At 38.5% G+C, this 27,579-nt stretch overlaps 1 protein-coding gene across 26 annotated transcripts in view; it reads right to left on the bottom strand.

The window, feature by feature from the left end:
- DLG1 (discs large MAGUK scaffold protein 1) overlaps positions 1 to 27,579 on the bottom strand; it is a 148,944-nt gene that overhangs the window by 95,805 nt on the left and 25,560 nt on the right. For 23 of the 26 annotated variants that reach the window (XM_027884020.1, XM_027884022.1, XM_027884028.1 and 20 more), the window contains one exon: positions 2,170 to 2,334. In XM_027884020.1, the coding sequence (XP_027739821.1) occupies positions 2,170 to 2,334 (165 nt within the window). Of the gene's footprint in view, positions 1 to 2,169; positions 2,335 to 8,264; positions 8,765 to 27,579 lie in introns of those variants that run through there. The other 3 variants (XM_027884038.1, XM_027884043.1, XM_027884045.1) reach the window with 1 other exon arrangement.

The following is a 27,579-nucleotide window of genomic DNA, read 5'->3' as shown; positions in this document are numbered from 1 at the left end:
GTACACATTCTTTCTTATCAAGTGATTATTTCCCAGCACTTATTAATCTGAGAAGGATAACAGTAATCCTCCTCAGAGACCGAAGATATACAGTACTTTGAAAAGGTCTCATATTTTGTAAATATACTTGACTTACTGCATAACTATCTCCAAAATAGTTTTCTTTCTTCCAGATGATTTTACAGCTCACCTCTTGACCTTTTTGATACCTTTATGCTTTCTGAAAGGCAAGACTAACTGCTCTAGGAATTAGGAAAAGCTTGTGAATAAACCGAGTCAACCTTAAACCCCCAGATGAAGATAATTTTTTTTTATTTCTAATGGTTGCACACAAAATGTGTTATATTACTTTCTGAATATCAATAAATTCAGGGAATTAGACACGTGAAATTGTGTTACTCTGCGTCTACCTTCATAAGCAAGAAAAGATTGAAGTCCTGTCCATTCTCAAAAATGAAAGCTTTGTCACATTAGCATTCTTAGAAGGCTCTTCAGAGGTCAGTCTAGCCCACTTCAAAATGGTTATTCATTAGAACTTAAAGAATTCAGATTGTCTAGCTAATACAAAAAGTTCATTAGGGAGTTATAAGTAAAAAGAACTGTGTTCAATACCATCAAACACATTTGTTAAATCTTAGAAAATCTAGAAAACAAATAGTAAATACAATCACACACTATAGCTGGTTCTTCTACAAAATCCTTACGGGTCAGTTATAAAGAGCTGATACATTCAACAAGATTTTTCTTCATAATAAAAAAAAGAAATATAACTAGGTTCAAAACAACTTTTTTTAAAAATATCATAGAATCATACAATTCTCAGAACGATCTGGGTTGCAAGAGACATTAAAGATGATATAGTTCCAAACTCCCTGCCGTGGGCTTGGACACAACTAGACCAGGTGGCTCAAAGCCCCATCCAACCTGGCCTTCAATGCTTCCAGGACTGGGCATCCACAGCTTCTCTGGACAACCCGTTTCAGTCTCATCCCTCTCACAATAAAGAATTTTTTCCTCTTACCTAATCTAAATCTATTCTCTTTCAATTTAAAACCATTCCCTCCTATACTTTCTACATCTTTAGGTACTGGATGGGTCTCTAAGGTCTCCCTGGAGCCTTCTTTTCTCCAGACTGAACAACCCCAATTCCCTCAGCCTGTCTTCACAACAGGGGTGCTCTGATCATCTTCATCGACCCCCTCTGGACCTACTTCAACAGGTCCACATCCTTCTTATGTTGGGGGCCCAGAGCACAAGACCAGTGCAGAGAGGCAGAATCCCCTCCCTTGCCCAGCTGCCCACCCTGCTTTGGATGCAGCCAAGAACACACTTGGCTTTCTGTGCTGCCAGTGCATGTGGCCAGGTCATGTCCAGCCTCTCATCCACCAGCACCCCCAAGTCCTTCTCCCCAGGGCTGCTCTCAGTGTAACAGCATTTGTTCTTTGCAGTCACAAAGGACACGATCACACACCAACAATTCATGCTAAAAATATCAACTGGAGGCCTACTACAGTGTGAGTCCATCCCATCACTCTAAAAACCCAAACACTCATCAGTATCAAATCACTCAGAGGCGTTACAGAAAACAGCACTCAAGTCTGGCACACTAAATGCTGGGCTATTCAGAAAATGACTAAGCTGCATCTACCTACTAACCCAGTGAATAGAACTGCCTGTTTTATAACACCTCCAAAACCTCACACTCAGATTGTTGCCTTAATCTTTAAATCTGTCCTGAGGTTACTGGAGATGTCTTAAGAATAATGGAGATTTTCAGTTGCCTGCTGAAAAACTCTAAACATACATTGCACTTGGTTTATTATGCTTTCCACATAGGCCTCAATGAAAATTATTAGAAACAAACTCAGAATCAATTCTACGGGGTCCTGATAGAAAACCCGAAATGTAAACGCCAGCAGGAACTATAGTGCCCCTCAAAACTATACCCAGAACCTTAAGTTACCTATATTTGCTTTCTAGGCATTTTACTACCATGCGTGTTTAACCAATGTGTGTGGAGCCAAGTCAATGCTTTAATGTCCACAAAGTAGATTTTACAAATGAGCAGTTCCACAAAAACAAACTGGAGTATTCATTGCCTCCCAAAATTAAATTCCTGGAGGGTATATCAAAAGAGTTCACTCTTATTTTAACCATAAAAATGCCTACCTTTACTGGTGAAATATGAGAATGGGAAACATATCCATGGACATTCTCAATCTGTGACAGATTCTTCTCCGATACATGAACCAGCTCTGGGCCCGTCACCTCACTGGCAATGTGTGGCGAGCTGTGCTCCTGTGGAGGTGTGTCTTCATCCTGATAGCGGTATTTCTGAAGAAAAAGAGTACAGAAAAAGATCAGTCCACCACAGAATTGGGATAATATTATCCTGAAAACCAAAGTCAACCAGAAAGACTTATTCTTCTGAGCTTGCTGACTTCAAGGCAATAAAATCTATAAATGAAAGTTTTAATTAGTACTTTTAGTTTAAAGTTACCAAAAGTGTTCCATTATTATGAAGTTACCTAAACCCCAGTAGGGTTTACTGTGTCCAGAAGATGCAACCCAACATTTTTTTAACAACATTGCCTTTCACACACTACTACAATATCCTGAGTACATACAGAGTTATTACTAGCTTACAGGGAAGGTATGTCACGTCACTAAAGGTACAGAAAAACCTTCTAAACAAATACACTACATTAAATACTTGTATGATAATGTTTCAAAATGCAAATAGAAGATAAGGACGTGAAGTGCATGAAATCATAATATCCACACCACTACTTAGTCTGAAAGGTAGGACACTCTCCTTGCCCTTTACAGAAATTACTTTTGAGCAAAGTGCTTCAAGTGAAGCAAATTTCTGTAACGGCTAATTCTCCATCCAAGTGGAAGTGTTTAGTTCTGCTTCACTGTGGAGCATCACCCCTGCAATACTGCTCCTTGTGTGGGGCAGTGCATTCAGGTGATGTGGCTGATCACACTGGCACCACTCAACACTGCCCCTTCCCATCCTCTTCCAGGAGCTGCCAGCCCTTGAACAAGAATTCATCAGCTGTTCCAGTCATGCCAAGTTAATTCTGCTCCTAAATATGAAGCAAACCCCCATGCAAGTTGCCCTCCGTAAGAGCCTAAAGACATGATTTCACAGCACAGCCCAGCTCACTCAAGGGCAGCCACTGTCTGAAGGAGTAGAACCTCCTCAGTTGCTCTGGTCGAGCTGTACAACTTCATCTCCCTGCCCCTCACTGGGAGCTCACATCCCACTGCAGATGAGGAGAGAGAGCTCAGCAAGCTAATCCAGCAGTGTTCCTTCCCCCTTCCAGCAATACTAATTTTTCTGTAGTTCCCTGAAGTGGCTCATGACAAGCTGAGACATGCAGCAAAGCTGGCACAACAGGGTGAAAATCAGGCAAAGAGTAGGGCCAACCCATCTCACTATGACTGGGAGCAAACTATGACTCTGCTTACAAGCAAGAGAACCCAACCCTGCACCCAAACCCAGGTCCAGACCCCAAGGAGACCCCCAGTTTACAAGAGCCATCTGAGCAATGGACACATCAAAGGAAACAAAAATGTGTGGCAAACCAGCTCTGAACTTGCAGCCAATTTGCCTCAGCTGTACACCTTGGAAGCTTCCCAGCAACCAATTACGTAGTGGACAAGCAATTTAGCTACTCTTCAAGAAGTTTTATGGACTGCTCTATAATTTATAACCATAATTTTAAGTCCAAAGCAACCAAGTATTAAACACTTAATGCAAACTTCTGACAGAGATACTGCCCCAAACGATTCTGTTGCAAAACACACAGGTGTGGCAAAATTAATTTAAAACATTTCTCTTCTGATGCAAGATAATTAACAGGATATCTTGAGACTAGATTATACCTTCAATGAGTTTTGAACTGTCACCAAACTCTATGGACTAAATTACTTACTGATATAAACTACTGAAAAATCCCTTCACCCTAAATAAACCAGTGCTACTTTGCATGAGGCAAGAAGATGGTCTCAATCGACTCCAAAGAAATCCCAGTTCAGGTCCACAACCTCCCTGCTTCAGGTCCCAGGTCTGGCAAAATTAGACAGAAATAACAATGAATAAAGTATCTGCAACAATATGCAGGACAAACAAGGATTTTGTGGACATTTTATAGCAGCATTTTTCAGAATAAAGATTGCCTCTTCACAGAAAAAGCACAGAAGAATTTTAGGAAAGTCATTCTAAAAAAGGTTCACTTGAGTCTCCCTAATGTCTTATCTGTATTTTAAAAAGAAGATATTTCAAACAAATTGATACATAAACTACCAACTAGAAACATTAAGTTGTGGGTTTATATTTTTTCCAAAGTTCCTCTCATGAGAAACTTACTGACACAGAAGTGAAAGGAAATTATTTAAAGGAGTAATTCCATGTCCTAAACTCACAACCCATATTCATAGCAGCATGTAACACAGTTATTCTAGAGATTCAAGCCTCACAGAACATCATGTTCATGGACAGAAAATTAATTAGGTTAGAACATCCTTAACGACCAGATGATAAAGGACAGAATATGAAGCAGTAATAATTACAGTTCTCTTTAAAATGGGATTTGTATCAAAATCCAATTCATACCAGATGTATATATCAATTCACTACCTCATATGAAAGCAAATTTGAATGCACAATAATGTATCTTCTCCACACAAAAGAAAAAATCAGTAGTAGAACATATTTAATCTAAGAATGAATGGAAAACTAAAGAAAATAAATGTTCATGAGTTAACTTCTTAAACTCACTAGCTTTCTCCATTCTTTAACCCTCCCCACCCACCAGCCATATGACTCCCAAGTTACTGCACACTTCCAACAACAAAACAAACCTCAGGGAAACACACAGTCTGACTTACACAGTCTGTCCCTGGGTTAGTTTTAATTTTCACTGTACAAGTCCAACCATGTTTTGAAAGGGGTTAAGAATAAGTGAGGACTTCAATTAACTGAATCTAATCATTTGAGTTCACTAAATATACTGAAGCTTACAGAGTCAGACCTTCTCTGCTGCAGTATGAACAGGCAGCTGATCAGAGTGACTTTAGACCATTCTCCAAGTTTAAATACTTGCCCTTGTTCAGTCACTGCTCCACTTTACAAGTCAAAACTAAATCTGAAAGGACCCTTCAAAAGATCATTTCAGCAACTGAAGTTACTGTAAAACACTTTGACATGCAACATCATCTCCACTCCTGTAAAAAACTACTAGGATGCAATGTCAAAAGCAAATAGGTAGAAAAACCTAAATACCTACAGTTCTCCTCACATCTCCCCAAAACCAGCTCTGGTGTCCAGATGCCACTCACAGAAAATAACTTCCAACAACACTAATAACAAAAGCAACAATACAGACAACTTTTGCATAATCTTGCTAAAACAAAACAAATGCAAAATGAATAAATCCAAAACGAATAATAAAACGTTAACATCTTTTGTACAACCTTTCCCATAGTCTAGTGGAAGTGCTTAAGAAAAGAATAGTGCCTTCCTCATGAAGCGAAAAATAAAAAGGACACAAAACTAAAGGTATGCTCCACTACTGCAGAACCGAAGTCACCTTGAAAACTTTTTGCTTGTAAAAAACAAAACACTATGAAAGCCAAATAAAATCTCTTTGCCAGTGAACAGCAATCCACACTGAGAAGCTAAAAGCCTGTGAATAACAAAAGAAACTTCATTAATGTAAGAAAAGAGGATGATAGTGTTTGTGTCTTTTTAGAGCTTCTTCACTGATCGTAAAATAGGACATTCAGTATTATTTTTAATTTAGGCTTCAATATACAATAAACTGAATGACTTGAAATACTCAAAGAGGTTTTCTGATCTTTGGGTTTGCTTATTTAAACACGAGTTCAGTACTTTGAGTTACTAACTTCATTCTCAAATAAAAGCACTAAGTTTTCTTTTAATAACTACAGCTATGACAAAGACATAAGGCATTTCACCCTCCTTGGACAGTTTTAGCTTGACACTGTATCCTGAATAAAACTGCTTATAACATGCTTATTTAGGTCACAGTGTTCCATCATATGTCAAAATGCTCAGCCTGTGTTAAATGTAAGACTTTATGTAATGATTCCTATTGTGGACATCCACAAACAATAAAACAAGTTAAGGTAAGTATATACATTTACAAAAACTCCAGAAATATTTGTAGTGAAGTTCACTTGTCCCAGAAGGCCAAAGAAAAGAGACTAAAGAAGGAAAAGTCAGATGGTGAATGTTCTTTTCATGTGGTCCAAGAGGAAAATTGAAGACTAGTTCATGTGACTACTTGGGTGAGATTGTTTCTGTGAAGGACTGCATTACTGTTTCACACTGTCATTTAAATATTGGCTCTTTCAATATTCAAAGGCTGTGTCCTCTCAGACGATTAAGAGCATTTTACTTTTAGTACTATGGAGCACTACAACTTTCAAGTAAAAACTGATGAGTGCCTGGTGCAAAATCTCTCTGCACTACCAGAAGGTCACTATTCAAAGAGAAGCCCTTCAGTTTATTTGCGACTCAGGTAGTACAGAGGCAGTATGTAGGCAGCAGAGAGCACCCACTCTGGATTAACAGCAATACAGGTTTCTGTGGAGATAACTAAAGCCTGTGCATAAACAGCCCAAGATATTTTAAAGCAGAACCCTGCTGAATTAACGGCGCCCAGGACGCCGGGGGTCTGCTCTGCAAGGCACGTTGAGTAGCTATGCAGCCGAAGGGCACTTATGAAGGCAGTGATGAGGAATTGTGCCGGCTGCGATTCGGAGGCGGTGTGACCCCCTCTCACCCGCAGCGCCCTCGGGCGGCCGCCCCACGCCCTCCAGCGTCGGGGGAAGGTGCGGGGCAGGGGAAGGTGCGGGGCAGGGGAAGGTGCGGGGCAGGGGAAGGTGCGGGGCAGGGGAAGGTGCGGGGCAGGGGAAGGTGCGGAGGGGCCGCGCCGCGGGGAACCGCCGCCATCGCTCAGCCCCGGCACAGCATGCCCAAAGTGGATGCTGGATGTTGGCTGGGTATTTTTAGTTTGCTCTTAAAGTGAACAGCATCTCTGCTCTGCAGCTCAGTGGGCAAAAGCCAACCCGAGAGTATTTTCATTTCATGCCTTTCCTCCCAAGTTCACTGTTTAAACATGAGTATATCTTACAAATAAGAAAAAGGTGTGCAGTCCACAAAAAAAGAAGGAAAAAAGTCTTAATGTTATATCAAATAGTTTCCAAATTGCATCAATAAACAGATACATATTTTCAATTGAAAATGCTCTGGACACAGGAAGGATAAGGAGATTCAAAACAAGACACAGTCTGCGTCCTGGAAATAAAGCACTCAACTAAGTTTTGTAATATTTACGCTATCAAAATAGCCATAATAATTTTGACTCCTCCCTCCCAACCTAGGTGACATTTATTCAACATCAACATTTTGTGATATATATATATATAAATGTATCACGTGCATATATTTGTGTATATGTGTACACACAACTGATCTCACTTCATAGAATAAAATCCAGTCAAAAACTTCTTTTTCCTTAAAATAATCTACACTGACTTGGAAACACTGAATATGTACAGTAAGTTCTGGAGAGAAAGATTTCCACATTTCTGTCTCAAAAGTAACTTCATAGACATATCCCTTTAATTTTAAAGGGGCTTGCCAGTAGTTAACATTCCCATCATATCCTTGACACTGCATATTAATTTTACTTTAAAAAAGCATTTTGACATGACACTGAATATATTTGTTTACCATTCTGAGGATTACCAAATTATATATGTTTTATTACTCTGAAACCTAAACAGTTGATGTAGTCCTAAAACAACTACATGCCTGAGGGCACTGTTAAACCCAAACCTGCCACTAACAATTGCTTCCATCAATATGATGTCAGGAGGCATTTCTAGCCCTGCATCTCAGTGCAAGTCTCCTGTGTATTTAATTCTCTACAGCTGAAGAAAATGAAACTGATTACATGATGATTAATGCTGATTAATGGAGAATGACGACATTTTACATGCGGCATTCAGTAAATTCAAAATGTTGTTCAAAGGGATCTTTAAACAGTAGGCATGATAATTCATTACTTCTGTCACCATCACTAAGAGCTCAGATAATTGAGTAATGCATGGAAAAAAATACACACTATTTTACCAGAAATTTAAGGTATAGTTACATTAGACACAAAGGCAATCATCTATTAAATGCAGCTTACATTTTCAGGAAAGTCCTTTTATAGACCCACCTTACATCCAAACATTAAAGATATTGTGTTGTTCGTACATGCTACTTTACAGTGGCATAGCATCGGAGAAAAACAATCCAAGTTTTTTATGCTAGGAGACATTTTTTCAGACCCTGTGCACTTCAATCGATCCGTGACTGAGATTCCAGAAAAATGCCTCTGTAAGCGCTGCTTGCTGCCTGTCTTTGACATTTATTCTAGGTCCATAGTGTTCAAAAATAAGCCTTTATGTAAATAGGTTGAATCCTTCAGGAAAAATTTTGCTTCACGTTAGAAACCAGACCTTATAAAAAATGCAAAGAAAAAATCCTGTGTCCATTTTTTAAATTTTTGAGTCAGCTTTATCTTTAATTATGTCAGCGCCAGCTCCAAGTGACAACTGTCTCACAGCCCAAAGTAACACTCGGATCCTCTCAGCCAGAACCCCGGGTTAGATCCAAGGCAGCTCCACCTGCTGCAGTGCGAGGACTGCTATCTCCTCCATGAAAACAGAAGCAACTCCAGCAGAGCCACTGCTCAGTGTGTGCTGGTTGCGTAGGGGAGGGGCGAGATGTTGCAGCAAGGGACTCGTTACATGGCCCGATAGAGATAAACCCAACGCTCCCTGCAAGGTGCTTTCGCACTGCACCAATGAGCATGTGAAAACCCATTTGAAAATCAGCTGTGTGTAATTATAAAAGCAGGGATGTCGTAAGCCTAACCTAACAGCAGGGAATTTGCTGATCTGCAGTTTACACTAGCTTTTTCAAGGAAGTGTCAGCAGACCACAAAATGAATGGCTCTGGGATATTTAATCCTCATTTTCAAACATTAAAAATTCAAGGTTATTTGACACGTCAAAAAAATAGTTTTTAACTGCTGAGTAAAATTCCTAATGGTCTACCAAAAGCAATAAAGAAACATCTACAGAAACACATGAATATTCTCCAACTTCAACACACAAAGAAATCAGAAGCTGCTATTTTTTCCCCCAGTTACCTCTGTGAAATCTAAACAGTCTGGACTATGCATCAACTAGATTACGAAGAGCTCTTGGTAAAGCATTTCAAACAAATGTACATGTGAACACTTAAACAAAAGAGTTTGAAAAAACACAAAGCTTTTTTCCTTAGAAATGAAGTAAATACTGTCCTAGTCTCCTTAAGATTTGCTGTTGTTTGTTGTGTGCTAACAAAATAGGATGAAAAACTATTTTTAAAATGTTCTGTTTGGGGTTTGTTTTTTTAACCAAGCTCTACAGGATTCAAACTTTATTTCGTTTTTACAAGTACAGGGGTTCCTGCAGGACTTTAATCTATTTATATATTTTAATAAATTGCACCACAGAACTTGATCAAAAACATGTCCTTTGCAAGTACTCTGCTCTTGTATCTTAAGCTAACCAGCCTTTGCAAAAAACTTCAATGAAATAGCATTAGCCATCATTTCTATTTTTTAGAAATGTGGTATTGTAAAAAATTGTAAAAAAACCTCTTTAGGACATGACTATTCACTTAAGTTTACACCTGTACCAGCCTTTAGTCATCTCCCTTCTACTTTATTTGGTTTACCTGATAAGCACCCCCTGAGGTAGGAAGTTTAGTGTAGTGTAAAATTGCATCCACGCTTCCAGCTCAGAAACAAGTAACTTTATGAATTATACTGAGACAGTCATCTTTATATAAATGTGCAGATTGATGAAACCAAAACTAAGGCAAAATGTCTGGAGAAAAATGTGTAACTCAGCCCACAGTAAACCTCAAAATAAACTTCATTTGCATCAGGACCTCTTTCTTGGTAGACTATCCAAGGACCACTGATGACAGCACTTCCATATTCATAAGCATAGTTTTCTTTCCAATGACCTACAATTTTTCACCAAATAGCCTTAGACATTATTTCCCACAGAAGGTCATCTTCTGTACATGAGTGCAAAAGTAGGGGCAGGACCAAAGAAAAATGTCTAACACCCAACTTAATTGTCATGGAAAAAGAAACAAAGGCTGAAAAAAACCCCAAGAAAAACGGACCTTCTTTATCTAGCTAAGTTAGATAATCTTTTTCTTGCATTAACGTTCAAGTCCAAGGGTAGCCCTAAGTAAAATAGGATGATGGAACAACTAAAACCCCTTAATGTTCCTTCTGCTGTCTGGGGGTCCCAGTAAACACTGAAGCAGCAGAGCAGAGCACAACCGAGCACATACTCCAACAACACATGTGACATAGGAAACACTGCACAAGGGGAACACAGTCCCAGAGAGCTGTCTCTTGCCAAACACAAGAATGTTCCTATCCCACAAAACAACCTTTTCTATGCACCGTGGATCAACAATCCATCTTACTTCCATACCTCTAATCACATTGTAATAAGGTAATTTCTCACTGAAATAATACACAGTCAAATGCATGGCAATTTCATGACAACAAATAAAGTAAAAGAGCCAAAAGCATTTCTTGAATGTTGCAGAAATAGCTTTTTGTGATGCAGAAAATATAAGCTCTGATGTGCCATGGGCATAGAAGAATCAATAAGAGGAAGATAGAGTCTACACATCTACAAAGGATTCCATCAGTAAGATACAATAAAAAAGAGAAAGCTTAAGTAACTTCAGGCAATTACATCTGCATTGTTGATGAAGACCACATAACCCATCTGAATCTTTCAGCCATATATTTCCAGCTATAGATAAATAAATTGGTTACACTGAAAAATTGTCTTGGCCTCTATACAAATGAAACCTTTTACACATCTTGCTGCCCACAAGCTTAAAAATACAATATTTAAGCTTGTAAAATTAAAATATATTCTTACACATTTTTCTGACTAAATCTGGAGATTTAACTGTAATGAAGGTTTCACTTGATCAAAACAATTATTTGTGCTCAAAGGCTTTTTTAAAGAAACAGTTGTGAACATAAATCTTTCTGAAATATGAACATATATTATCATATAGAGAAACATATGAAACAGAATATTTTTAAATCTACTTTTGAACTCTAAGGAAATATATCCCCACTTAACTACTACTCTGATTCAAATTGAAGGTTGAATTAACATTTCAAAACACAAAAAACAACATATTAACACAATGTCTAAGCTGTTAATAAGAAGAATATGCCCTTAACTCCCTAACTGTAAGACCTATCATTACTCATTCCCCATTTATCAGTCTGTATTTTATGTTATCACATCAAAGCTTGGGCTCCTACTGTCAGAGACCACTATTTCCATGTTTCCTCAAAAGTGTTCCCAGTAAGAGTGACTCGTTCCATTCTTACAAAAAGGCAACATAAAATTGAATTGCCGTTGTTGCAGGTTTTGTTTGAATGTTTACTCAGCAATAATCCATCTTCATGTACAGCTCCCATGTGCACAGTAAAAATATCCACATCATTACAATCTTCAATTAGTGACCAAGACTCATTTTGTTGTTATCATAAAATAGGGAAGCTCCTACTTCCAAGTCTCCCCGAGCACTATATTGGATAGAGAGAAACAAGAGCTCTGCAGCATCAAAAAAACCCATACTGTAAAATTTTCACAGAAACTTAATGCTTCAGTTCAGCACTTGCCAACTATTCTTGATTGAACACACATAGTAGCAGTTTCATTGATCGGTGTGTTCCACCCGTTACAACACAGGTTAGGAAACAATAATCTCATAAGCAGTAAGACCTGGAGCTTGTAATGAAATGAGTAGTGAAGGTCTAACTTGACAAATGTACCAACTGTTCAGAGTGCCAAACCAAAGGGGAAAAGGCTATACTAGGCTTCATATGTCTTCAGACAGAACATATCCCTAAGTATCACTGCAGGCATCTGTCACGCTGGCAGGACTCAAGTTTAGGTCCCTCTTTCCCAGAATCCTGAGATACTTCTGTGATAATTAATACAATCAAATTTTAAAACAAAACAAAACAAAAGCTTATCAGAATTATTTAAATTTAATAAACTTATTTTAACTTCTGCTCTGCATAATCATCGTGTGTAACATCTTCAAAGAGTACACAGAATTCCAAAATCATAAAGAGCTCTGCAAAAAAGCTTGGATACCAATTTAAGATTACCTGACATGAACGGAGAGTTCTAATGTAATGGCTGTAATAATTTCTTACTCAAGGAGTAGGAATTTTATAAGCATTTTCTATAAGGCAGATGAAATTTGAACACTAGTTTGAAAACAACTGATGTCTGGTGCAAAATGCATCCATCAGCACCCAGGAAGCTTTTTGGCTCTGCAGTTCTTTCTCCCTGAAGTATCAGATGACAATCCAAGCCAATTCTGAGAGTAGCCAAGAAATGTCCTGCTTGTTCCTGCATGCTCCTCAAGTACTAGAAAAATCATTTGCACTGTTCTTTCAGGCAAAGAGTATCTTTTTGTGAGCTCGGCAATATACATGTTTGCAGAGCTTAAACTAGCAGCCACTGCTGCATCTCCAGTTCAGAATGCTGACATGTATCTCCCCTTCTTAAGAAGCTTAATACTCCCATATACTAAATTTGCAGTACCCATATGCGCCCAAAATAATCATCACTGAACTCTCTCAAAAACGGAGACCCCTTTCTATTGTTTTGACCCCAACAATAGAAAAATATTTTCTAGAACAATTAGCATATGGTAAATACAGTTGTCTGTGTCTTAAGTTTCCAAAACCCTGAAGAACATCACAGCCTCATTAACTTCAGAAAGAAGGTGACACGTTCCTTGGGAAAGAAGAATCTGATTAATAGTTGCCTTCTTTGCTTTTTTAAAGTTGATCCACAATGGCATTTAAGCCCAGAACAGGTCCTATGAATAGAAACTTTTCAGTGGGTGTTTGTGATTTTTCTCCCAGTTTATTCCAAGCCTTGAATTGTTATATGTAAGACAGATCTGGGACATCACTCCAATGAGGTCCTTCAGAAGCCTTGATAAGTCAAGTTAAAAAACAGTCAAGAATGTTTCCCTTCCCAGCTGAGTGACCATCACTAAGGGCATCTGTATAAGCTTGTTTCTGGAGTTCTTTTCAGTCCAAAGCAGAGGAGGAAAATATAATGCCATATTAGAGAAAAAAAACCCAGATGTGTCTGCATTATGATGTTCTCTATAAGCAAAAATAATCAGGCTTCAAAAAATGAGCTGACAGACTGAAGAGCCTTTAGAAGCAAAACTTCACAAAATTTTCCTGATAATTATCACTGCATATTCCAAGTGTGATTTCAAATCATATCATTCATCTGCCAGTTCTTGTCTCTTAGTACTTCTACCACTATAGGTTAACTTCAGCCAAATTGACTGGAAGGATAGAGGTCTCTGAGGACATCAATCATGTGCAAGTTTCTTAGCGCAGGTAGCAGGCAAGGGAATAAACCGAATAAATATGAAAAAATTCCCACTAAAGTAAGGGAGAACAGCAAGAGGGTGAGGCTGCCTCAGCAACAACAAGCAAAACTTATACAATGGGAAAGGGATCAAGAATATCAGAGGGGAGAAAGTCTAGTAAAATGGTATATAGTAGCTTATATTAAAATAGTAGCACACCTTGACAAAAAGGTAGGTAGTCATGCTTTCTAAGACAGCTATGAGGCCATTTCATGTTTCAGAATTAAAAAGGCCCGGAGTGGAATCTCTTCCCCTTTTTGTGATGTTTTGGAAGTATTTTAGCACTACTGGAGCATGTTTTACATCTTTAGTTGCCACACAAGAAGTTCCTGAGAATTAGAGAGGTCGTTGGCTAGTACAACTAGTATGAAAGCCAAAACTCAATGCTATTTTTTCCTAGCTGGAAACCACAGAAGTCAGGGAACATCTTCAAAACAAACTAGGAAACAACTGAAAATAAATTGTTCCTTTTGCAATACTCGACGTTTGATCCATTTAAGACATTGTACATGCAGTAGATTGGCGTCTTATCAGACCTTGTGTTACGTTCACTGCAAAAGATTAATTTCATTATACTGGCAACATCTATGTGAGGGGGGGAGAAAAAAATTACTGTATCCTGAATAGACTGTATTGTGATTAGAATACAATTCAACTAGAAAATTCCTAAAATTAAAATCTACTACCTTGCTTCAAGCATATTTAGCACATCTAGAAACAGCCTGTAGTAGGCTGAGCCTGGATGGCAGGTATGCCCCTACCCACTTGCTCACTCACTCCCTCTCAGAGGGATGAAGGAGAGAATCAAAAAGGCAAAAGGAAGGGGAGAAACCTCATAGACAAGATATATAAGTGGAAGGGGACATTAAAAAAAAAAAAAAAAAAAAAAAAAAAAAAAAAACTAAAAAACAACCACCACATATAAAAGCGAGGCAAGCTCAATCACCAACCACCAGCAGGTCAATGACCAACCTTTGCAACAGCTACTTCCTCCCAGTTTTATTGTTGAGCAAGTTGTTAAAAGTATACAGAGTATCTTTTAGGTCATTTTGGGTCAGATGCTCCAGCTGTATCCCCTCACAACCACCTGCCCACCCCCAGCCTTCATGCTGGGGCAGCAGAGTGAAAAACATAAGAGGCCCTGACATGGTGTGAGTACTATTCAGCACTAACTGAAACACTAGCATGTTTCTCACAGTCTAAAACACAGCACCATATGGGCTGCTGTGAAGAAAATTAACTCCATCCCAGACAAACCCATACCAGCCTGACCTGAAAAGTCCTTAAAAATTAACAACTATGAGATCTTTGCATTTAAAAAAATACTGCTGAAATCACTCTTAGAGTAAAAGTATGTGATTAATCTAAAGTTGCCTTTGATGTGTTGCTTGCATCTGTCCACATAGGAGAAAAAAGTATTCATACTTAGCCCCAGATGGTCCATTCAACTCTCAAAAAGATTTCTAGTGAACACCAGACACCAAATCCCGAAGATTAAACTGATAAACTACAGAAGTCCACTAAGTAACAGGCCTTCTGAAAGACCCAAAAGCTTTACACCCTTGTCTCATCCCTTCTTCACACCCTCAATGAAGCTTCCGCCCAGCCTGTATTTGAAGTGGGTGGACTCTAATCTGAAGTGATAGATTATCAGCCAAGAGAGGTTAGACTGTCAAGGCCATACTCAGTGGGAAAGACTGCATCCAGCAGGGTGTGATGAGTTGGAATTGCTCTCCCCAGTGCCAAGACCAGGCTGGAGCAATTTATCACTCTGGATTACTCTCTGTAGGACCCAGGCTGACTAGGCTAAGCACATCCTCCAAAACAAGGTTTTCCTTAAGCTCCTATTGGGCTGAAACACAAGGCTAGTTTGATTCAGGCTGTCATGCAGTAACTATTGGACGGGAAGTGTGATGCGAAGAAAGAGGGACATCTTTGAGGTTTATTCCAGTATGGATAACATATGAAGATCCTTCAGCTCTTGCAGGATTGCTCAGAACCTGAGTCATCCCATCCCATCTTTTTGAAAGAGCTCCTTTAGGAGTGCAGTTTTCAGTAGTGGAATACCTTTTAAACGGTCTACGCAAAGTAGCCAAGGAAAGTAGATCTTCTGCTGAATAACTCTCAAAGCATTAATTGAGCATCTGTGCTTCCACTGGAAAAATAAGGGTGCACTGGTAAAAAAAACAACTGAAAATGAGTGAGAGGAAATACATTAATAATACATGTCTTTTATCTGGCAAAGCCTCACACTACTTCAGATTCATTTCAATACCTGTTCATGTTGCTTAACACGACATGAAGACAAGACTGCAATTTGACATATTTGGTGCTACATCAAAGCAACAGAGCAGAAAAGAGTACAGGCTAACAACCTCTCATAGCCAGTGGAGATGAAGTGCTTCAACAATAACTGTGTTTCTGCAGACAGTAAGAAGGCTCTTCCCAGAGACAAACAAATCAGTCCTCCAGTCCTGCTGTTTCAAAAACAGTGAAAACTGATCATGTTTCAATTATAAAATAGTCTACTGAGCTCTGGACAGAATCTAGACAGCAATGCTGTTCTGTGGGTATTCCAGTACCTGCCACACATTTCTGAGTACTCAGAGGACTGTCACTGGGTTCTAAAGGAAAGAATTGTTTTCAAAAAGATTTTTTCATACAAAATTGGTACCATGCTTAAAGGAGAAATGCCATTAGTGTGTGGTGTCTTATGCCATTCTAATGAATCTGAACATTTCAAAAACAGAGATGACACCCTCCTCTAAATGGGAAAAGATTCATAATGATATTTTGACTCCAATGGATAAAAGAATTTGCTGGCCTACAGTTTCAATTCACTGCAACTCCATCACTTTCTCCATCTTAAAATGCAAATCCTTTTACAAGAAAGGACTACCATCTCAATCCAAATGGTAAGGGTGCTGGTGATTTACCCTTTGTTATTAGCCGAGGAAGGCTGTTATTACCTTCAGGTCATTGATTCTTCTGCCACTTTCTGTGAAACTAAAAGGTAAAGGGGAGAGTTGCAAGAAGGCACAGAACAGACAGGTAGAGACCAAGGCTTTGAAAGGCTTCCAACAGGGCCTCTTGAAGCTTTCTTCTCTGTAAGTCAAGCAGTACCAGGCAGGACCAACAGACTGGGTTGAAAACTTGCGGACCACCTGGCTCAAAAAGTGACTGACAGCACCATGTCTGGCCTGCAGCTGGAACAAGCAGAGCACCCCAAGGTGAGATACTGGGGCCCACACTGCTCAACCTTGTCACCTGTTGCTTGCACAACGACACAGAGCACACCCCAAGGAGACCAACAGGCCACACTCCACTGCTGAAGGGCCAATACAAGAAACGGAAGGACCTTAACACAGACCTCTGACTTGGAGCACTGGGTGAGGAGGCAGTTCATGCAGCCCAGCAAGGAGCTATGCTGAGTTCTGCAGCAAGGATTGAACAAATCCATGTACTGATACAGGGAATAACAGCTGTACTGAGATGCATCTGAGAGTCATGTGGAACAGCAGCCAGGATGAAAGCCATGAGCAGTTTAGGGTAGGAGACCATTCTGCTAAAAAGTGAGTATCACTTCTCTCCAGATTTTCTGGAAATAAAGTATTTCTCCAAGTATTTCTGCTGCTGTTAGCAGATTGATTCTCCTATGTAGTGCTCATTAATATATTAAACAGTGCAGTAACATGTTCAGAGCTTGCAAATAAGGAGAAAATAAGTTAATTAACAAGCTCAAAAAAAAGAGTTGGGGGATGAAGATGGTCTTACAGCTTTTAAAAGCTGAAAACACAACTTACCACGACAGAACAGCTTAAGTGAGAAGCGTAGAGACATATGAATGGAAGCTCCAAAAAGGAAGCTCAAATCACATTTTCTTATAGCAGGTTAAATTTTCTTAATGTCAGTGAGCACAAATTAAAACACTTATTCTTACAGTAAAAGTCAGTGTCAAAGTAGAGCCAAATTTTGCTTGCTAAGAATTCAAGCAGTGATGCTTTACATACTTTATTATTACCAAGGGCCATTACCCTGACCATAAGCTTACTCCAGTCTACCTTGGTTACAAATGCTTTCACAATCTGCTCCTCCACTCCCCTGAAACATCATACTTTGAGAGAAGGTACAAAGAACAACCCTTCCAATAGCAAAAACATAGCAGTAGTACTTTGACTGGCAATGAAATATGCTCCAAGAAAACTTCAGAAACAGGTAATAAATATTTCTTACCTATTACCTCAAAACTATTAAAGCATAAAAATGGTGTGTTTTTTAAGCTTGCAATGTTAGCAGCTTAAATCAAATTTAACTTTGATTTAGATTTATATCCACAGTTTATTAATCAAACCTTCAAAATATTGATCCTGGACTCAGTCCTACTTATCAACCCCAGAGCTTCTGCACATTAATACTAAACCACAGCTCTTCAGCAGGAATCCAGGGCAACACAGTCACCAGTTCTTAAACACCAGCAGCTATTGGCAAAGTAATTGCACAACTGTTCAAAACAGAGTATTTCTTCTTAGTATGTTTTAGCAAGATGCAATACCTTGGTACAGAAAATAGTGCCCTACTTCAGCTTTGAAATGACGTCAGTTAGGACCCAAATACCTGAGTGAATATGACAGCATGTTAAATCTAATTTAGGTCATTCTCCCCTTTTCTCTCCCCTGTGTTGCCTTTAGAACACCTAGAAAATAATACCTTCACTAAAATTATAGAGAAGTTTTTAAACCACCAAGTAGAGCAAAGCTCAAAGTTAGAGTTCCAATTTTCAAAAAAGAAACTTACAGAAAACCAAAAAGTATTACTTCTCTGTATAACTTTGAGATACTCACAAATCTTGCCTATTGGAGACATTTCTGATCATCTCATCTGATAAAAGTAGCCACAAAAAAGTAAAGGGAATAACAGGAAGGGAAAAGGTGCTCAGTGGCTTCCATCTGAGAAGACTTAACTGCCAAAGCTCTTGACCTTATAAAGCAAGCAGCTTTATGAGTTGGGAACAAGACACACAATCTTTAAAAAGATGAGTGGCAGAGGAAAGGCATGCGAAATGTAACTACTAACTATTTAAGACAACACAGGCTAATATTAGCACAACTACCCAGCAAATGTTTGAAAGCAAATGCAGAACTCATTGCCACAGATATCAAATGTTCAAAAAGGAACTACAAAATAGCAAATCAACTAACTAGAGCCTAATAAAAAATGTGTAAGTGTAATCACTATCTCAGGAAATCTTTCACAAGCTGCCTTCTAGAGTGGGACAGTAACTAAGTGGACACTTGTCTTTCACTTACAATCATAGAATAGAATCACTAGGGTGGGAAAAGACCTCAAAAATCATCAGCTCCAACCATTAACCAGAGAGCACTGTGTTCACCACTAAAACATATCCCCAAGTGCAACATCCATATGCCTTTTGACCACTTCTGGGGATGTTATTCCACCACTTCTCTGGGCAGCCTATTCCAATGCCTGACCATCCTTTCAGTGAACAACTTTTATTAACATCTAACCTAAGCCTCATCTTAAGATGAATTGCCAGTCATAGAATATCCTGAGTTGGAAGGGACCCACAAGGATCACCTACAAGTCCAACTCCATTTTTAAAGAATACCTGTACTCTGAAGGTTTCAATTTTCATCATCTACTACCAGAACATCAGATCAACTCCAGGCTTCCCTCAGGCATCTTTAGTATTCATTAGAGGCACACTGATATAATGACAAACAGGAACAACAGAAAGGGAAACGAGAAAGGAAATGAAAATTTTAATGCACTGTAGTGCCAAGGAGTGTCTACAAAAGCCATACAACACAGAATGCAGGTTAGAAAGTTTTCACATTTCTTGTGTGTTTACGGATTGCTTAGGACACAAAAAATTAAATTAAGAAAGGAAAGAGATAAAAATAATACTTGCCAGAGTTTGCAAAAGCCCTTTAAGACATTTCATAGGAAAAAAAAAAAAAATCACCAAAATAAAAATGGTTTGGTGTTGCCAGTTCTTATGTTTCAGGAAATCATTAATTAGGCTGAGGGCCAGGATAATCCAATTTTAACTAAAATTATCATATGTACATATTTTTATAGTGGATGTGGATGGGTATTAACTATGTAAAGAAATTTGCAAAATAACGTAGAAATATAAAAAACATATGTAATATTAACAAGATTTACAGCTTCATGAGCAGCAAGTCAACAAATTAATACCAGCTCTGTAACCTGCAAGTTAATACTCCATTTTTGTGATCCTCTCTACCTTTTAAAAGAACATCCTCATATACTTCAAATCTCAGAGGGATAAGGAAGCTTTGCTAAATTCTCAGCAGTAGACAGCGCATCGTCCCGATTTGTTAATCTGAGAGAAGCACATTGTACACAGTAGAGGGCAGCAGTTCTCCATTGCCACTCAAAAGCACTTCCCTGTTGGCAGCAGTAGCAGCATTTATTTAAAGGTAAGAATGCAAAACACTCAAGTCTAGATTAAATTCTATTCCTTTTTCCAAAGTCTTCGTACACTTCAAACTGAAATGACAAACCAAAATAAAAAAAGTTCACTGTGATTTCCAAGCATCAGATTTGAACTAAAAATAAAACCTGAGAAGAAGCAAATTGATTCTGCCAAAAAGTTTTTCATTTCCTTCATTACAGTCACAATCTGGTACCAAAGTTGTTTCAATGTGATGTTTATAAATTGCACTGGTGAATCAATGCACAAACCCTCATTTTTACTTTATTCTCTGAATTGAATAGATGAAGAAACACTTTGATTAGTGGTAAAAAAAGTAAAAGTTTTCAGATTGACACTTAATAGGAAGAAAGTTGAAATGATCCTATTTTGAAATTAATTTTCCTGTTTAACATTACCAGATATGTACTTCTGCAATCCTTGTGTCAAGAGAGTTACATTAGAATATGCTACAAATAGTGCTGACAGGATTTGAGATGACTAAAAATCCTCATTTTTGGATCCAATCCAATCTGGTGCTTTTCACTGAAAATCATGCAAAGTGAGACAGATTTTTCTGCTAAGCCTCTCAAACAACCTAAACCCATAATAAACAACTTAATGTGACCTTTAAAATCATCCAGCTACATCATAATGAGCTCGTGCTATCTACATTATTGTTATAAAAGCCTTTTATTAACTAATTACTTTAGCAGCACGGATTCTTTTGATTTCCAGTGTTAATTTATTTTAGCTTAATTCTTATTGTTCCCACTTCAACATCATCTCATTTGAACAGTCACTAGCATCTTTTGTTTTCGGAAACATATTCCCTACATCATGAAGACCAAGCTCTTGCAGCTTCTTCCTTTCCAGACAGCATTTCCCTCACTGCTCTAATAGTGCTTCCAGCTGGGAACGTACAGTTTGCAGTGGCACTTATATAACACCGAATTAAAGCAGAAATTTTCCATCTCCTCAAAATACGCTGATGGCCTCCGAGGAATATTTCAATTGATCAAAATAAGATCAGGAACAGAGTTATAAAAGCCATCCTGCTTTCAGCCCAACTACAGACTTCTCTCCAGTCACGTGAATTATAGTTCCTTGCCTAAAACAAGCTGTGTACATCAAGATCCTGTAAACAACCTAATGGGAAGTGAGGAAATAGAGAAATTGATCCATTTCTCACCATACAAGCAATGTTTATTTCCAGGAAATTTTCTACAAACAGCTTTAAGATGCATTTATTAATAACAGATCACTAAGTTTACTACTCCTTCTCATCCTAACTCTAATTTTTAGAGCATATAACGAGTCAAACTTCAATTAAAAAAAAAATTCGCTAGTTAAAGTATTCCCTCACCATTTCCTTAGCCTGAAGGAAAAGGAAACACAGCAGGTAGGAAAGATTTCATGTAAGAAAATAGTCCTACTTTTGCCTTCTTGAATAACTGTTAAGTTATTATTGGACTTAACTACAGATAGCAGCAAAAAGGTGATCTGGTTGGGGGAGGTGTTCTTTTTTAAATGAACTGCAATAGCATCATCGCTTCAGACTGCTGAGTTATGACAGACATCTCTTCTTCATTTTGAGTTTGGAGGTTTTTTGAGGAGAACTGTACCTGAATTAACTATTATGGTGCTTTTCTAAACTAAAGCTAAATCAACCAAAGTAAATTTTTTTAGGCTCAGTCATGTGATAAATAGTTTCATTTTACCACATGTGAATGGCTTGAGGGATTTTTCCCCCCCAATAGAAAAATAGCAGATGGAAGAAAGAAGTTTCCTTCTGGGTAAAACATTTACAAAAAGATACCAGAATGTACAAGTCAAATATGCACAATTTTGAATTACTACATACTTTCAAAGAAATAATGAGTGTACAAAAGTGAAAGGCTGTCTTTTAATTACAGAAGGAAAGTGGACTAAGTCCATCATTATAACATTGCAAGGACTTCAACAGAGCTATTATATAGATAAATAAAGTACAAACGTAAGAATGCAAGGAGCAGCTGTCCAGTTCCAGATTCATTGCTACCATGTTTGGCCACCCACCACCCCTGCAGCTGGAAGCCCAAGTTAGAAGAGCCTTTGTAGTCTGCTTAAGAGAAAAGCTCTGGAGCTTGGGATACACCACTGGCACATCTTGTGTCACACATACAACATGCAAATAGCATCCTCAGGGGGGTGTCTTCACTAGGCAATAGTCACCCTAAATGCAGGTGGCTAAATGCAACTATCACACAATTTCTCCAATAGTTAAGAAGAAGAGGCCACAGAGGAGGGAGAATTCCCTGCAGTGGTGCTCCATCTCAATGGCACATTTGAAAGAACCATGAATGATGCCTGGCACACTCAGCCCCACCAAGATAAGACAGAACAAAAATGTCATCAACATTTAGTATTTGTGCGCACAAGTAAACCCACTGTTAGAGCACAAAGACTGAAAGAAGGAAGTAATTATCGTTCTAATGTTTTAACAGAGCGGAGGGGAGGGCATTCTTCCAGGCAATATGAGTTTGTCACTAAAATCCCCTAAGGCCTGTTCATTCTCTGTTGGGCATTAAGATGAATTCAGAAAACGCTGATAATTCCTGCCCACACTGACCTTTAAGACAGCAACTCTCAGTTAGACTTTTAGTATGTATTAGAACTTCATTCAAGGGTGTCCTTGCTTCCTCCAAGCCCAAGTTGTGGCAACTTATATTCTTCAAAGAAACATCTCAAAAAAAACCAAACCACAAAACAACAAAAACCACACCACCACAAAAACCCCACAAACCTAACAAGGCTGAATATCACTTAAATAGGGATGGCCTCCACCTGACCATGTCTTCCATGTTTGGTTTCTTTTTGGTGTGATAAATACCAGTCCTAGGAATGAGATTCAAGTAATGTTATTCCCACTTATGAAAGTATGAGTAATACCCACTGACAAAACATCAGACTATGATTAAGCCTCAAATAAAGTGTAAAAACACCCCTCACGTTAAAGCCCTGGTGAAAGGCACTGCATTCACAAAAGTGATCAAGCACAGTGCTGGCTAGTAAAACAAATCTGACTAGCAGCATACCAGATAATCAACCAGTGAGCTCAGCCAGCCTGAAATCTCACTTCAAATAAGGGAGGAAGCCTTTTGGGTTTTTTGCTACCAAGAAATTTAAATACCTCTGCCTACTGAAGGAATCGTGTTGGAGACCATATGCCCAACTACGAACAACCCTCCATTTATTCACCCACTGTTTTCATTACAACAGGAAACTCTGCCAGAGTTGTTCACTCTGAGGGTCCAGTTCCATGAGCAGCAGCCAAACAGGGCAAGTATTCTGATTCTGCTGCAGAAAAAATCACTGCTCTTCTCACCTTCTTTCCAGAGGTGTTGAGCTGTTAAATCTTACCATTTTACCTGCCTTTTCACAGGCATCTGAGTCACTTAAATTGCTCAACACTTTCCAACTCTACCTTTTCATAGGTCTAGTGTTTATTTGACTTTTCCATGAGCTGCCTTCACTCAGCAGCCAGCACAAAACCATACCAAGTTCTACCAGGTTCCCAGCAGGTAAGCAGTGAATAAAAGGAAGTAGAAGCACTCTCAGCAGCAATCAGATTTCACTGTCACTCATGAAGCCAAAGACTGAATTCTTCTGCCATAGTAAACAGGACAGCAAAGCAAAACTGATCAGGAATGAATGCTTCACCACTCTGCTGCCACTAATCCTACCTTTGGAAAATTACCCAGATTATGATCATCAGCTCCTCTGAATCAACCTACACAGTTCCAGGCAGGCAAATGGACCTGTGAAAATGCTATGAAGGGGTCTTATTTATAGGATTGATTTCAGAAAGTTATTCTCTTTTTTTACTGCTGCATTCAGCATCTCCAATCTACACATATTCCTCACCATATTCTCAGAGTCAGTCCACAAGCTGTACAACTCAACTGCTGGAAATACTCATCTTTACCAGGCATTTGTTTTATCTACTCTTCAATTAATTCCTAACCAAACATGCCCAAAACTGGTGCAGTAACCATATACAACTCATTTGTCACTTATATCTAGTTCATTAGCAGCTTTTATTTTAAATACAGAAGGGAAAATAAGTACAAACACACAAAACAACTAAAGAGATTCACGTGAGATTCATCAGATTCATGTAAACACCCCAGTTACATGGTGTCCAGTTTCTTCCAGCACAAAAACTCCAACAAATACAAATTTCACTGATGTCTCTGCTGGAATAACTACACAATTCTAATAAGTTTTGGTTTATGAATTAAATGACCCTGTATACTTGCAGTCATTTTCAAGTAGCAATCAAACAAATATTATATCTCTGGAGATGCTCTGTATAAGAAGTACATGCCACAGATTTATACCTCTGTTTTGTATTCTATGTGCATTTTGGTGAGATAGACAATGCATGTAAGAGAAAGCCAAAGAATACTACAGAGCAATTGCCTCTGGCCCAGGAAGACCTTGAGTCTTAAACTCTTATTGGTTGGGAGAATACCAAATAATATGTTAACAGAAAGAGAACTCTGAGATTCAGAGAATCTCCTGAAAAAGAAGTTAAATGCAGAAAGTTTATTATATTCTTCTAATCAATACACAGTAAGAATGTAAACTTCTACTAATGATTTGCCTTAGGTCAGTCTATTTTCTCATACTTTCTTGGCACAGCTTTTCAGATTTTGTGTATCAGGTCCCTTTATCCTTCCTCCACTGTCACTCCATGCCATCTTCATCGCTATTGCTGTCACCTTTTATCATCTTCAAACCTATTCATCTTCAGAACTCAAGAGAAACCACCTTCAGTTCCATCCATAGAACCCAAAAAAGAGCATTTCTGAAGTTCTTACCTACAACCTCCAGATCTAACCAATCTCATGCTATGCGACGTTGCACAGGACTTCTTTATTTGCCATGTAGAGTAGAAGCATGACCCCTTGCAAAAGTCCATTCTTTACATTAAAACTTCAAACTTTTTAAAGTCTTGTTCACAACCACAAATGCAGGCAGCTGGGACGTCATTTCTCCTGGCATGACCACAAGATCATTATTCTCTGCTTGCATTCCTTGTTGTTTTTGTCAAATACCCTTTAAACCCATTTACAGTAGACATTCCCCATGCTTGGTCTCCTATTCCAAATGAAAGTTGGCCTATCCTTCAGACTGCAGACAACCATCCTTGATTTTGACACCAACTATCTAGTAGGCAGCTGTTTCTTTGGCACTGCATTATACTTCAAGATTACATGCAAGAGCAATTTCATACCATCTGCTGGTGCTGCCAGCATTGGTGAGGCACCATATTTTTCACTTTCCAAAGCTTTTATGACTGATTCTGCACCCATTTCTTCAACACTACAACCAGATGGCGTACTGAAGTCCAGTGACCTATTATTAGCACTACTCAACTGGCTCACCAGATAACTATGATTTATCCAATCAAATATGTTTGAAAAGCAATTTGCTTTTTAGTGAGGACGTGGAATGTTTGCAAAATTAAGTTCTTGGCCAAAACCCATCATGACACATTATTCACATTGCCAACTTGGAAGGGCTGTTGTGGACTATTAAGCTCTCAATGTATTTTCTTAAGCTTTTAGTGTAGTAATTTCCCATATAATTCATTTACATCTCTTCTACAATTTTAAATTTATAATTCTGTATTTTGTTCCTCCACTTAAGAAAGCATCCTCCTTTGGGCCCACCAAGTAATTTCTCCATCAAGTATATACATAAAAGCTTAGATTTTAACTGTTTCCGTTTTCACACAACTGCCTCTCATATTTTATTTCCTACCAACACTGGAGTTTTCAGGGTTTATGCACACAGTAGCTTTAGAAGTTTAAAACTTGCATGGCAACATCTTAAGTTTTTTCTAACACTTGGCAGATCACATCTGGAATAGAGGATCACATACAGTGGAAAGCTACCGAGATTGTCTAGGCAGAAGCACAAGCAAGGAACGTTCAGGGAACTGATCTTGTTCAACACAGAGAAAGGTGCTTGGCAGGAGCCTTTTCATGTCTAAGAGGAGACTTCCAAGAAAAAAAAACTTGGCCCATGTGCACAGCAGGAAAAGAGACTACTTCAAACTGAGTCAGGGCAAGGGGGTTTACAAAAGCCTATCAAAGCCCTAAATGACTTGGTCTAAGTTGATGCTGCCTCTGCTTTAAGCAAGTGTGGTTAGACAAGATCATTTCCAGTGCATGTTCCATTATGCACAATTGACTTAAACTGAGGGAAATTCCAAAAACTGACAATAACAACAGTGGGACTTTGAACTACAGAGCAATGCACAACCAAGTGAGGAAACCTACAGGAATCACAAATTCAGTGTTACCTTTTCCATTTCAGCCACACCGGCTGTAGCTGTTTGTGCTCAGGCACCTCACAACATTGTGCTCACCCAGAACAGAGGAAACCCAGAATTTAGGAGGTCTCACAGCTGAAGTTTAACAACTTTAAAAAAAAAAAAGCCTTCATCTCTCTCCCTTAATTGATACATCATACCTGCTTCCCCTCTCCGGAGCTACCTTGTTTCTGACAGTAGCCAAAACCCAGTTCTGGACTACAGTGATGCTGCTCTGGTGCAGCCCAGGATACTTCTGAGTGTTTTGGAGTACAAATGGTACAAAACAATCGTTCTTTCTCACTAGTCAGACTAGAAACATTATTTAAAGCAATTTTACATCATTTTAATTTTAAATTCAACTGTTTTACTTGAAATATACTACAGAACAAACAAGCTAAGAATGACTGTTCAAAAATAGCTTTTTCTGGAAAAATCAATGGTTTTTCATATTCTGTACTTTTAAATGCCATGAACTTATTTAAAACTATGACTTAAATAAAAATCATTACTGTAAGCTCAGCCCACATGCCTGCTCTTAATAGTATCCATGGTTGCAGTGATGCAAATTTGCCTACCTACATCAAACCAAATGTGCCCACATAAAGGGGAAAAAATACTGTATTAATCAGTACTCTGCACTAGATTTGGGCAAAGTAAACCATTTGGACCTTTGAAGACAGGACAGAAATTACTTTAAGGACCTGTTCACCCATTGTGATTAGACCTTAATTCCAAATTAAGCAAAACAGAATTATCAAAGATGAAATTATGAAAGATTTCTCAAATTCATTAGGAAATTCCTCTTGCTGGCCAAATCCTTCTCTTCCCTAGTCAGAAGAGTAACAATGAATTGTTTCAAATACTCTTCCACTCAAGTTGCAGAACAGGGAAGCATTTAACATTAATACTAATCCCATCACACATTGCTTAATGCTAATTTCAAAATTGCCTTACTTACATGCACTGATTTTCCTTAACATTTGAAAAACAGATTTATGCACAAAACCAAGGAACATATGTTTCATTAGACTACAACTTCCAAGTAATCAGACATCACACTACACAGAGAAGCAAACAGTTCTTTTGTAAGTCCCACTTTACATAAACAGCTTCAGTTAAAACTACAAGGTACTACAGCAGCATTTAGTT

This window comes from Empidonax traillii, unplaced genomic scaffold (genome assembly GCF_003031625.1).
Source record: "Empidonax traillii isolate 1590-97213 ecotype Southwest subspecies unplaced genomic scaffold, ASM303162v1 scaffold138:size3245559, whole genome shotgun sequence".
Classification (NCBI taxonomy): domain Eukaryota; kingdom Metazoa; phylum Chordata; class Aves; order Passeriformes; family Tyrannidae; genus Empidonax; species Empidonax traillii.
The sequence above is the reverse complement of the archived record's forward strand: the minus strand, read 5'-3'. Positions and strand labels throughout refer to the sequence as shown.